The 13216-nt window shown below is 36.7% G+C and overlaps 3 protein-coding genes across 6 annotated transcripts in view; 2 read left to right on the top strand and 1 right to left on the bottom strand.

Annotated features, from left to right (window-relative positions):
- The window catches only part of LOC129790123 (WD repeat-containing protein 19), an 829031-nt gene that overhangs the window by 607577 nt on the left and 208238 nt on the right, over positions 1-13216 (top strand). The gene's annotated exons all lie outside the window — the stretch shown is intronic.
- On the bottom strand, positions 299-8609 carry LOC129790169 (annulin). 2 transcript variants are annotated; one of them, XM_055827539.1, is made up of 3 exons: positions 7813-8609; positions 2510-3400; positions 299-2286 (listed from the first exon to the last, which is right to left on the bottom strand). In XM_055827539.1, exons 1-3 carry the CDS (start codon positions 7943-7945, stop codon positions 977-979), a joined length of 2334 nt encoding a protein of 777 aa, XP_055683514.1. In that variant the 5' UTR covers positions 7946-8609; the 3' UTR covers positions 299-976. The 2 variants fall into 2 exon arrangements, with proteins under 2 accessions (XP_055683514.1, XP_055683515.1); XM_055827540.1 differs by lacking the exon at positions 7813-8609 and adding an exon at positions 5533-5822.
- LOC129790107 (serine/threonine-protein phosphatase 6 regulatory ankyrin repeat subunit A) overlaps positions 11725-13216 on the top strand; it is a 31054-nt gene continuing 29562 nt past the window's right edge. For all 3 annotated transcript variants that reach the window (XM_055827348.1, XM_055827347.1, XM_055827345.1), the window contains exon 1: positions 11725-12924. In XM_055827348.1, coding sequence (XP_055683323.1) covers positions 12583-12924 — 342 coding nt within the window. In that variant the 5' untranslated portion in view covers positions 11725-12582. The remainder of the gene's footprint in view (positions 12925-13216) is intronic.

The raw sequence follows: 13216 nt of genomic DNA, 5'->3' as shown, positions 1-13216 counted from the left end.
TTTGGATTTTTTGGAATGCAACCTAGTTTTGACTAGAATTTTTCAGTTTGATAGTTCCTAGTCAAAACCCCGCTTTTGAATAAAATTTTATTCAAAAACTTTTTTTTTTGTGAAAAAAAAAATGTAAAAAGATTCGATGCTTTGTAGCCTGGAGATCATTGATTAGCTGATAAATTCGGACCGAGCATTCTCATTGAGTAGTAGATTACCTTTCGTCGTCTCTTTCATCCAAATCTAATGGACAGAGTTTTAAGGTGATGTTTTTATCAAATTTAACAAAATAAGTAAAACAAAGTTCTTTAGATAAACAATTTTCTTTATTTTCTTCGTCATACAAATTTTGAAAATAAATCTGTGAATTTAATTCATTTTGATCATAGAATTGAGCTTCATATATAATATTATTTTCTGACTTAGCTAGAGGAGAGTTTGGACAGAATGAATTAATTTTAATTCCCCTTCAGAATTTTTTTTGATTATTTTGCATATAATTTATGAATTATTATTTAATTACATATTATTTTGTAAATTTCTTTCGTTTTAATTTTTTAAAAAATCCAAAAAAATCTTTTTATTTCAGAATAAATATTCAAAAACATAACTTTAAGAAATATAATAAGAACGGTAAGTATTTTTTTTTTTAATTTTAATTTTTGTATCCGTTTCAAGCCTCAAATAAAAAATTAATACTGCCTCAAAAATGTTTAAGAACTACTTCAAACATGTCCTAATTTGCCTATTCTCCCCTATTTAATACATACCTTCAAATGTTTTATTAAAAGCACATTTTGCATTGTTTATCTAACCAGTTAATTTATTTTCGTATAAAAATGTTGGTAAGAAAAATATAAGGATAGTTTATTGCATGATTTAAGTCACATTTAATGGCAACAGTTGAGTTTTTTTTGCGGAAAACTCTTTAAGCTTTTACTGGCAGAAATAATCTAATCTCTGATCTAATTCACGTTGATAAATCTCAGGGGATCACATCCCTCCTGGAAATCACCTCATTCATCCTCGGGTGACTTCCATTGCTCATGAGAACGTCTTCAGGTCTAGGCTGGGTCTCAAAAGCCAAGAAACCATCGACATCGTCTAGTTCTTTGGATGTAAATTTGGCAGCTAGAGCTCCACGTCCTGCATAGGGTGGGGTGTACTTGAATGTTGCAGCTGCAGTGCCATCAATGGGAACTTCAGCAATTTTGAATTCTTGGGGATGATCTAGCCCCGTACCCTCGACGTGGAAGACTCCTTTCTTCAGCGGCATTGGAAGAGGATTCTTGAGTCGAATGATCACATCAACGGGTTCTCTGGACACGGGATTACCCTGGAAGGTGATCTTTATATCAGGTTTCCTTACCCTGAAGTCATCTTGGGCAAAGTAGTCAAACTCGGTATCCTTAACTGAAGCCAAGCAGGAAATATTGAAGGCCGATTGATCCAAAAGTCTTCCGTAGTATTCATTGAAGACAACTTCATCTCGAATGACTTCCATAGAACCTGGCTTTAGCTCCCGTTCAAACTTTACAATTTTTATTGATTCTCTATGCTTGCCTGTGTAGTGAACGGAGTCAATGTGCAAGCTTCCTGTTACAAAGTGTGTTTTATGGGATGATTTGTTCTTTATCTCCAGCACCACTGTAAAGTTCTGTCCAATAACAATATCATCTCGCAGTTCAAAGTTGAAGTGAACGTCGTTAAAGTCTTCATTAAGGTAGTATCGGGAGTAGACACTGTTAGCCTGCTTGAGAGCTTTAAGCATTGTTGCACGTTCTTCATCGGTTTTCTCATCAAATTTGTACGATTTCGTTATGTCCTCTCGTTTCCATTCTCCAACGGCTTTTGTGCTGATAAAATGCCCAATCCCGAGAACATCTTTACGAATTAACTTAAGCGGTTGATTCACGCCTGCATAGCGCCAGAAGAGCTTGTCCGCATTGACTTCTGAGTAGACAAAATCACAATCATAGGGCTTCGTTATTTCTCCCATTTTGACTGCTTTCACAGGAGCTGGACCACAGCGGTACATCTGATCTGATAGTTCCTGTGGTGTAGCATCTACAACCTGCCAACCACCGTAGTCTCCAGAAGGGCCATACCCTAAATCCGATCGTTCCATCCAAACTTCATTCCAAACGTGGTAGTTCCAAATGGAGTCTGAATTCAATTCTTCCATCACCTTTCCTTCTTCGTTTACGAAGTAATCAACGGTCATTGATGAATGGGTGTCATGAGCAGATGCGTAGTTTGTTATAATCCTGCTTGGGATACCTAAGGCCCTTGCAACTGGAAGAAATAAAAAAGTTGGAGCTTAATTAGTTTTAAAACTGTACGGTTTAAGGAACCAATTAATTCCAGAAGATAATCTTTAAGAGACAAAGCCTGTTAACATCAGGAGTTACTAACTAAGAATAAGGCTATATGAGTCCTTCAGGAAACTCTTCTCACTTCATTCTACAAAAGCTCTTCTAAAGACTACAAGAACTGTTCTAAAATTATTCTAACTTACTTGTCGTCAGTACTCCAGCAAAGATCCAACATTGCCCGTACTTGACTGGCTTTCTCTTCTTGTAAAACTTCTGCAGGATCTCAACAGAACCAACCCACTTTGTGGGAGCAACTCCTCCTGAAAAATCTTCGCTCCAGTTCCCAAGAACAACACCTTCATCATCTGGGGAATTAACAGCAGCTGCTAAGGCCCTTGAGACTTTAACAACATTCCCACGATGTGATCCAGAAACTTTTCCAACTTCAGCAATTACCAGGAGGGCACATTCCAAGACATACCGATCGAATTGACCCAGTTTCCATACTGAGGGTCTCAAACGGTTGTAGGATCCACGCCAGATGAGAGTTGTGTCACCTAGAACGTATTCATCTAGAAGGCGTGTATCAGGCAAGAAAACATCATCGTCTGGGCACCAGGGATTGAAGAGGATCACAATGGGATTGCGGAAGACGAAAGTACGAGCACCGCCTGAGTTGAGCCTCGTATCGATCTCTACGCGCCAGAAGGTAACTGGTGCAGATGCTGGAGCCTTAACCAGTACATCAAGGATGTCTCCTTCAATCCGCGAAAGTGCAGCTCCCCACTCATGAGGATCTCCGAGATTATTCTCATTGTATTTGAGGGCAGATCCATGCGTCTGCCCCGGGCGATTTTCATCGTGTATGATGAAGGAGAAGCTCAGACTGTCGCGGTTGCGATCAAATGGCCTGTGGCAGGCTATACGGAGCCTAAATGGCTGCCCGCGGCGTACAACGAGCTGCGACGTTTCACCTGGCACGGCATCACGTTGCATGAGCTCAAAACGCTTCGTGCGATGATCTGTGCCATTCTGCTCCAGGCAGAGATCCACATGACGCACCGTCAAGACATCGCCCCCACCACCAGGTGAGTCTGCAATTAGCATCAAACACCTTTCTTCAATCAATTGGTAAACAATTGCGCGATTATGCAATTTATAGTATTCAAAGCAAATACTTTTTCGAATTTCATGGGCAATGGGGAAGACACATTGAGATGCCCATGTCCTTGGGAAATTTTCAAATAGCCTCTGTTGTGATAGCAAAGGGGCGACCAAGTTCTCAAGTAGATGTTTAGTTGTTTTAATAATTTATTTTAAAGTTTAGTCACATTTGTGAGGAGAAATCTTTCAAAAAATCAAACACTATAAAAATAAATCATCAGAGATTTTTTTTCCGTTAGGATCTGCCAAGAAAAATCTGGTAAAATTAAAAAAAATATATATTAATGACGTCATTTTTTTTATTTTTTACTGTTTAATGTGTGAAATATAAAGATTTCTTGAAAAAAATCATATAACGAAGCATATACATAGGGGAGACCGGGGTTAAAAAAGTCACTTAAGGGTTTAGAAAAAGCTCAAAATATCATATTTCCCAAATAGATAAAACGAAATGTATAGCTCATTTCTTTAGGAAATTTACTGCCCTACAACTCTTTCTCAGATCATTTTGTTCTATCTAGCTAGGAAATATAATATTTTAGGCTTTTTCCAAACCCTTAAGTGACTTTATTAGCCCCGCCCTCCCCTAAATGCTTCATGCATTAAAAGAAATAAATAGAAATCACAGCCAAAATCACAAAAATGACGTCATTTTTTTTTGTATTTTTGAACAATTCTTGGCCAGTTATTTTACCTGATTCCGCAGTGAAAAATGAGAATACTGTCGATTTTTTATTCTTTTCTGTTTCTCTACAAGATTATTTATTCTAATTAAAGCTTTTTTTTATGCATGAAATGAGAAAAAAATACAATAATGACGTAATTTATAGCATTTTTGGGCAAAGCGTAACCGATTTTTTCTCAGCTTTATCTCAGTAGAAAATAGGAAAGATTTTGGTGATTTTTAATTCTTTTTCATCGTCTTCTACAAAATTACCCTCTCTAGATTTTTTCTTCGATTGAAGAACTTTTTTCACATAAAAGGGACTTAACTCCTTTCAAAAATTAATTAGTTAACCCTTTAACGTCCAACGTGAAACATAAAAGCATTGAAACATGCGCTCTTTTATCGCGATTTTTATTCTATGATTTTTTTAAAGGACTTTTCTCACTCAGAACGTCTTCTTTGACCCCTTATGCGTGAATTTGATGCATTTGTAACATGGAAAAACAATTACATTCATAAATAATTGAAAAAATAAAATGTTTCACGTTTGGATCAGCGTATGACCCAAAAAACGTGAAAGGGTTAAATTAATTAGGACCAAAAAATTTTTTTTTATTATTTTAAATGATAATTTGAGAGATTTGAGCCTTTTAGAAAAATAACAATATATGTATTTCTTAAAATATTTAGGAATATTGCATTCAAATTTGTTAGCTATCCACCCCCTGCTACTGGTCATCAATGAGAATTTATGGCAAAATACACAAAGAGCGGGAATTGGTGTATATTTAGATTATGTTTGCAAGTATGGCAAAATCACCGTCAAAAAATTAGAAATTTATCTCTCTGCAATCTCCATGAAATATCGCATTTTTTCCAAAACATTAAATTCATTGTGAATTTCAAACAATTAATTACAAACACTTGTCTCGTAATTCTTGGTCGCAAGGCAAAGTCACGTGGCGTTGAGATAAAGATTTCTTGTGTCCTCATAAAAAGAAAAACTTGTGAGTAATTTTGATGGGAAAAGATCATTAAAATAGAGTGCAAAAATGGGTGGAAAATGTTTTTAAGAAAAATTTTAGGATGTTTTCCAAAGGTGGGGAAGATGTTGAGAGATTTATGCATGAAACTATCGGAATTCTCTCGATGTGCTGACAGTTTTAGCGCAGAAATGGCAATTTGTGGAGCGATTCAGTTTCCAATCCTCCATGGAAATTAAAAATAGACACAATTAAATCTATTCAAGTGAATTCGGACGGAGAGGCGTTTCATGTGGGAGGCATTTGACTTTGCAGCCATACACTACATACAATTGATTCCCAAAGACTCTCACAAAGCCAAGGAATGTCACCAAAGAGGGAGTTAAGTGTTGAAAAAAAAAGTATTATTTACAGTATCGCGCTATAGGTAATCGATTGTTTGAGCGCCCATCTGGTCCTATGCCGTAGTAGACTCTCGGACGACGACGATGGAAACGTCTTGGTATAAAATCACTAAACCAATTGCCAACAGCTGCACACATCACTTCACGAATTTTCTTCTTTTCTTTTTTTGAATTTCAAAGAAAATGGGAAATGAGCAATTTTAACAAAAGAAAATCAGCTTATTCTTTCCTCCTAATTCACAAACTCTACACACAACTGCGCCAAAGCTCTCGACTCAACTGAATCCAACTGACGACTGATCGCCAACATAAATCTCTGCTAAAGACTCACAGCCGGTGTGAGATGGCGGGGAATGCGGATTGAGGTGTGCGAAAAGCTTTGCAAAAAACGGGGGAAAATTTCGCGTGAAAATAGCAAAGAATATCCTTGATTGGGCAGCAGCAGCGCATTGCAATTCTAAGTAGAATTCAAATTATGTGGGCAGGTTTCCTTTAGCGGATGCAACCGACGAATCATCTTAATGAGAAACCTGTGGGATATTCCATTTAGCTGCACCACTTAATCACTCAATTAATTCTTTCTTTTACGGGGGTTTTAAGGTCTTTTTGATTATGAGTCTTTTTTTTCATGGAAGTTTGGAGCTTTGTTGAAAGTCCTAAAAAGCTCTCAATGCGGCTAAAAAGTGTGTAAAATTAAAGAGAAATTTCTTGCAAAAAATCTCATTGTTAACAAAGAAAATAGACGTTAAAAAAAAACTTTTCTTAGTTTTTAGTCTGGATTAAATTTTCAAGCGAGATGTAGGAGAAGATGACCCAAATTTTAGCTTTTTCTTAACTAAACTTTTACTTTATTTTTATAAAAATTTTGCAAGTGAATTTAATAAAAAAAATACTTTAAATTAATTTAGTAAAAGGACCTTTTCACACAATTTAAAAAGATTTAAATATTTAAAAAAAAAGAAGACTTGACAGCTTTTTAAAGGTTTGAAAGTCTTATGAAAATAAGCCTATACTTTATGATAAATAAATTAATGAAAAATATCTTAAAGATTAAAAAAACACGAATAATAAAAAATTATATATTTTGAGAAAAAAAAATTATTCAAAAGTTGCGTGTTTGCGGGTTTTTTTTTTTTTTTTAAACGGATTTTCGGTCTTCTTCTCGGCTAATTAATATTTATTTCTGGCCAACGTTTCGGACTATTTTAGTCCTTCCTCAGGGCAATCAGGGCAATCAGGGCAGGAAGGACTAAAATAGTCCGAAACGTTGGCCAGAAATAAATATTAATTAGCCGAGAAGAAGACCGAAAATCCGTTTTTTAAAAAAATCCCATTCATCACCCACGGTCGTCCCTTTACAAATTGATAAATTTCTATGTTTTCTTTTTATTTACATAAAAAGATATTAGAAAAGAATTTGTTTATTTAAAATAATAATTTTAAAAACCTTTTTACATTTTTTAAAGAATTATTTGAAAGAAAGTACATGAAAATGCCCTACTATACTCTACAGCATAAAATAGAGGAACCAAAAATATAATTCTTTCAACACTTTCTTTCCCTTCTGACAAACTTAATAAAATTTCCAGCAATATGGAAGCTCCTCTTTTGACTTAAATCCTTGGCTAAATTCATATAAAAGTATGATTTATTTGGCACGAGAATCTCTTCATTTTAGAGAAGAAAAAAAAGCATTTGACCCTAAAAAGTAACGACCTAGTGACGTCTTCCAGAATGTGTTGCAAGTCTCATCTTCTTTAGCACACAAATCTTTGGCTTTTATCCAAATTCCGTTTTGCAACAACTCAAAATCATATTCTTGCGCATAAATCAAAATTATGGACAGCACGTTGTTTTATAACGCATAGAAAATGGATAAACATCCTGTGCAAGAATTTTGGATAAACATTTTCTTGATTAATTTATTGCGAAATCAGCGTTTTCTTGCTTTGCTTTGTGGTGTGAGCTGAAGTGCTCAAGCAGTGTTGGAAGTTCACTGGCGAGGTCAACAGAAGTGTTGAGAAATATTAACCCAAACGGGTGCGTGAATCGAAATTCATCAGAAGCCCGATTCCACGGCATCTCCAATGAGGTCATTTGGAGATTTTCGATGCGTTATTCATTGCTTGAGAATTCCTTGGATGCCCTCGCTATCAGTTTTATATGGAAAATCATATCAGACCTTTGGCTCTCTCTGTCTGTCCGAGAGGCGCCAATAAAATAAGAATCAGCGAAGAATTTTGCATATTTGCCAATTACGTCGTTCACTTAGAGCAAATAATACACACCTAATTGGTCGCTATTGGTGACAAGGTGCGCTGGAGGAAACGCAATATCCGCTGATTTTTCTTCATTTGGCCACCAGAGTTTCTTAAAAGATGAACCGCACTGGCATTTGCAGCAAGAACAAGCATTCCCCATTTTTCTTTAAGCTGTGGGTATCACAATCCTTTATTAAGTTTTCTTTTAAATCTCTTTAAAGCCTCTTCAGAGCAAACAAAAACCACGCAGCTATTGACACCAAAAACTAACACCACTCACATCCAGTTTTTATAGACTTTTGACTTTTTATTCATACAAAAATGTTTAAAAAGATTTTTTTCGCCTCCAGATGTCTTTAGGAGATCACACAAATGGATTTTTTCCATATGCAATTCTTTGAGAAAATTATATGTTTTTTATATGTCTTATTAAAGCTTTTAGCCTTGAAGCAGGTCTACACATTGAGCACTACTCGGTACACAAATTGCCTCTCTTATGTTAATTCTAATTCAATTGATCGCCAATGGTGCGTACGATGACGTAATGTGGGCAAGATTAAGAAGAAGTCAGAGAAGCATTGAACTTCACTTTCACTACCGTCTGCCAGGCCAAAAGTATAAACATTGCCCACCAAAAACCGCACTCTGTTGATTTTTTTCTCTGTATGTCTCAATAGATCACCCACCCACGCAGCTAATCTAATTTGGTACAACTTCCAATTTGAGACTAAATGTATGGAAAGACTCGTTTTTCTTAGCACGCGTTCTATGGACTTCTCAAGATCCATAGAGAGAGCTCTGTGTACGATATCGGCAACGATTTGTACGAGAGATGGATCGCAACTGAAGTGTCTGCTTCGAGGCACGCAACTTGAGACTCCAATGCTCTGTTAAATTTATTTTTTTCGTGAATGCTTCTTAAAGAAAAATCCACGCATGGGAGGGGAGTGGAAGGATAAATTGCAAAAATGTATCAACAAACGCAATTCATTTGCTTTATCGTGCACTTAAGATCGCAATGAAGATCCTCTCTCAAAGCGCCTCCCTCTAATGCACTTTGAGGAGTATTTTATCAATGAAATTCATTTAATTGCGACTACAAATCTCATTCCAATGCAGACTCCAAATTGAATCTAATTGCAAATTTCATGTGTGAGTTAATTTGTGCTACTAAATGAATTACTTGATGGTTGTTTTCTTGACGTGGTTAGTTTAGCTTTTTTTTTTTTTTGGTGGGAGCTGAGGTGCTCTCTCCGGGGGCGTCAAGGGTCCGTGTCAATCCGAGAGAAACACAATTTTTACCAGAGCTTTCGGCGAATCACCTCGCCTTCTTCTGTGGTCAATTTTTGTCTATTTTTGGATTCCGTCAATTTCTTTTTCTCTTTCAGGCAGTATAATGACCGGATGGGGATATTTTTCCGGAGAGAGCACCTCAGCTCCCACCAAAAAAAGCTAAATGAATTACCTTATTGTTTAAATAGTCATTTAGAGGTTGATTCATGCGTCAAGATGAGCACTGTGAATTGGCCAAAATAAATAAAAGGAATATCGTGGTCAGAAAATTCTGGGGAAATGTCAATGAGAAAGCTACGGAGGTTGAAAAAATCCAGATTGAAGAGCTTGAATGAGTTTCACTGTGATGAGTAATTAAATTTATTATTAAATGTCGACGTAAAAATTCTTTTTATACTTTATGTTCGGCATTCTTATGCAATGCTTCAAGCTAAATTGCCAAAAATCATTTCATTTTGAGAGTTTATTTATTGTCAAAATTATTATTGTAATGCTAAAACTGATGTGTTTGGTCAAGAATTATATGGAAAGATTTTTTTTTCAGTTTTCGTAATAAATAATTTAGAAATTAAATAATTTAAAAAAATAGAATTAAACTGGAATAGCAACAGCAGAAAACATTCAAGCGCTCATAGGAAGAATGTTTGATAACCCTTTTGAGATCCTTTGATACCTTAAAGCATTTCGATAATTCTTCGTATACAGATCTCATAAAAAAAAAATCTGCTAGAATATGCCAATTGTTAGAAATGATAACGATTGAACGTTAATTTGAATTTGAAATGATAAAAAGGGAACTTGAACGATCCTAGCGACAAAATTTAGAAGTAGATCAAAAGGGAGACATTTTGTTATTGTGAAAAGTAGTAGAGGCTTTGAGGCAAAGAAAATTGGAATTTATAGCAGAAATAATTATCGTAAGTAATGAAAAACTATATAGAAAGAAAGATAAATATTAACGGAATGATTTTTAGGTCCCAGATAGAGCGGAAGACGTCAATTCCCGCAAATAGCAGTAAAATAAGATCGCTCAGGTAAAAACGTGTGAAATATCTATATATAGCAAAATGATTTATGAAAATGGTTGCCTTCTAGGAGGAAATATTTGAGAAATAGAGATTTGACGGGCAAAGGGAAAAATATAGAGAAGCCCAGAGACAGGCACTAGGTGAGAATATTTAGCAAATGAGAGAGAGAGTAGCCCTTAATTATTTTTATGTTAATTTATAGAACTCTAATTATCCCCGTTGTATCCGTGGAATCGCCCGTGTATCCCCCCGACGTCCCTTCAATTGTTCCCCCGACATATCAGGAAAATAAATTTGACTTTGGAAAATACAGTCCACCGCCGTCAGCAACACCAATCCTCAAGTGTTGTAACTTTTAACCCTTTTAGGGCCACTGAATGTATTTATTCAATTTTATTGCATTTTCCTGACTGCTTTCATTGCAAATTTGCCACATTTATTTCAATTTACGAATAAATTTCAATTTATTTGTCATATTTTATAGCACTTTTCCCATTTTAATTAATTTTACACATTTTTATTGCATTTTGTATTTTTTATTGCAATTTACACGTGTTTATTGCAGTTTACCCATTTTTCCCCTTTACGCATTTCATACTTTTTTATTGCATATTCATATGTATATTTACAACATTTACACACTTTTATTGCACTTTAACCAATTTCTTTACGTTTTATGAATTTTTATTGCAGTTTATTGGTAAATTAATTATGTAATACTGAACTTTTGTTTCTCTTAAAAAAATACTTAAAATAATACATTATTAAATTTTTTACAGAGAAATAATAAATCAAAATAAAGGAAACAAGAATTTTAAAAAAAAATCTCTTTTAAATCCTTTTAACGAGGCTTAAATCTCAAATGTGACCGAGTCATAATCTTCACTCTGCTTAGCAGAGACACAAACTAACTGCATGAAACCGGAAACGCGCAGAGCTTATGCCTCAATATCATCGCATTCCATTGAAAAGCTCCTCATATATGTAGCAAGCAGTATGAATGGCGCTTACGGAGAAGAAACGCATACTAATGTATAAGAAATGGGTGAGCTTTTGATCTCACGCAAGAAATTCGCCGGTAAGACTTTGCAAATGGGGAAGGAGGTGTGTGTGGAAGAGGAGAAATGTTTGTGTGCATTGTATGCCTTGTTGGAAACCCCTTTTTCGATGTTAAACTTCTTCGATTAAACAAAATAATAGCAACAGTATAGTTTGCACGGCAACCTCTCATTCCCGCGCGCGGATTTTTACCTCGGTCTGTGGGGAAGTGGAGCAGCAGCGAAGGTGGTTGAGATTTATGGGGTTCACTGGTCAGTGCATTTGAAAAGTGAGGCAATCGATAGGAAGGGGAGTCCCGCATTCCTGTGGCCATCACACCAAGCCTGGAGCACGTGCAGAGGCGTCCGAGAGGTGGTCAAGACGCCGCGACGGAGTTGGGCTCCGGGAGGAAAGGACTCGCAAAGCCGTTGCGCATGCTTTTGGAACGTAAACGTGTGTGTTTGTGGTGTCTTGAGTAGCGCAAAAATTTTCAAAGAGACCAAAAGAGTCCAAAAATCCTTGCTCGCAAACCCACCAGCCTCAGATTACTTCGAGGCATTGCGGTGGAAGGTACCAAAGTTGAGTTCTCCGAGGGTGCTTTCACTCCTTTCTCCAATTCAGTTCCATATATCTTCCATTTTCTTCAGAAGGAGCGCTTAAAGTTTTCTTTTTGTACCTCCCAAGGACTTTCTTTTTACCTTATCCGCCTCAGCTTTCATTGAGCTTTGATCCCTTTTCGTGGATATTCTGAATTTTTTTCGGATAATTTTGTGTGAAGAAAGAAAAATGAATTGAAGAGAAAATATTTCGATGGATTAACAATTTGTGATTGTGCGGCTACGAAGTGATCTTTAAGTGAACACCCAAACCTTCCAACTCCTTGAGGATTTTCACAAAGTGCCCAAATTGTTTTTTGGATACAAAAAAAGAGTTCTTTGTGTTGCGAAAAAGAAGTTAAGGAAAGAAGTGCTTCTGCTGGAATTTTTCAGAAGAAAATTTTGTGAAGTTCTATTGGTTTTCCTCAAAGTGTTCAAACAAAGTTTAAGGGATGATTTTTTTTTATTCTCTAAATCTCGTTCAATTTGTGAGCTTCTAAATGGAGTGTTGAGGAGAGAAAGTCGTTAGGAGTATTATATTTGTGTACGTGTGTGTGTGTGTGATCCAATTTGGATTTAGTTGGAGTTCAAATCTCAAGGATACGCCTGCCGAAATTAGATGGAAATGGCACCGCAAACAGCACCAATAAAGCACCACCGCAGAAGCCATCAGCCCCCGCGGCCCCCATCAACCCATTAAGTAGCCAGAGGAATTAAAAAAAAAGAAAAATAATGTGGCAACATCCGTGGAGCGCGTGTTGGTGTTCGAGGCTAAAATATTTACTTGTCTATGCAAATGATGTGATGTCATAAACACTGAATCTCCGTAAATTTTTGCAACAATGTCGCAACCGGGAAAGAAGGGGCCCAAAGGGGCTAAACGGGGTGCAGCGGCAGCCGCGGCGGACGAGCCCGTCGCCCCGGCCGCCAAGGCACCCGATGTGGATGCTGCAAAGGACGATGCAGCATCAGATGGGGATAAACGGGGCTCCGAAGGGGATGCTGGCCCAGCTAAACCCCAAAGTGCTGGGGCCTCGACGAGGGACGCTGCCACAAAGGTGCTCAACTTGGCCCTCAAGGGCGAGTGGACTCCCGTGGAGCAAACTCTCAAGGCCCTAGAAAAATCCATCGCAAATGCCGGGGAGGACGCCAATACAACACCCCTGGCTGGTGTTTTGGATCCCGTAAGTTTTCTTTTTCATCCAGCCGTTTTTCCACCGCCTAAATACTCGCACAGATATTTAATGGGGTTGAAAAAGTATTATATCTAACGCTATGAAATAATTTATAAAAATTAGGGGTTGAATTAGGCGTTGATTCCAGGGACGTAGCCAGGAAGGGAGGGTGTGTGGGATATGTGTACCCTATAAAGATCAGAAAGTTCAGGCTTTTGTTTAGAATGCAAAGAAAATTATTTTCATGCTAGAAAGTACATTAAAAATTTTTAAAGGATTATAAATAACATTGAAAGTTAGA

The sequence above is a fragment of the Lutzomyia longipalpis genome, chromosome 2, assembly GCF_024334085.1.
Source record: "Lutzomyia longipalpis isolate SR_M1_2022 chromosome 2, ASM2433408v1".
Classification (NCBI taxonomy): Eukaryota; Metazoa; Arthropoda; class Insecta; order Diptera; family Psychodidae; genus Lutzomyia; species Lutzomyia longipalpis.
This window is presented reverse-complemented; position numbering and strand designations above follow the sequence as displayed.

Coding starts and splice junctions, on each gene's coding strand:
- LOC129790169 (XM_055827539.1), bottom strand. CDS start 7,945: ATGGGGAATGCTTGTTCTTGCTGCAAATGCCAGTGCGGTTCATCTTTT. Junction 3,401..7,812: donor CACCAATAGCGACCAATTAG/GTGTGTATTATT, acceptor TGCTAATTGCAG/ACTCACCTGGTGGTGGGGGC. Junction 2,287..2,509: donor TGCTGGAGTACTGACGACAA/GTAAGTTAGAAT, acceptor TATTTCTTCCAG/TTGCAAGGGCCTTAGGTATC.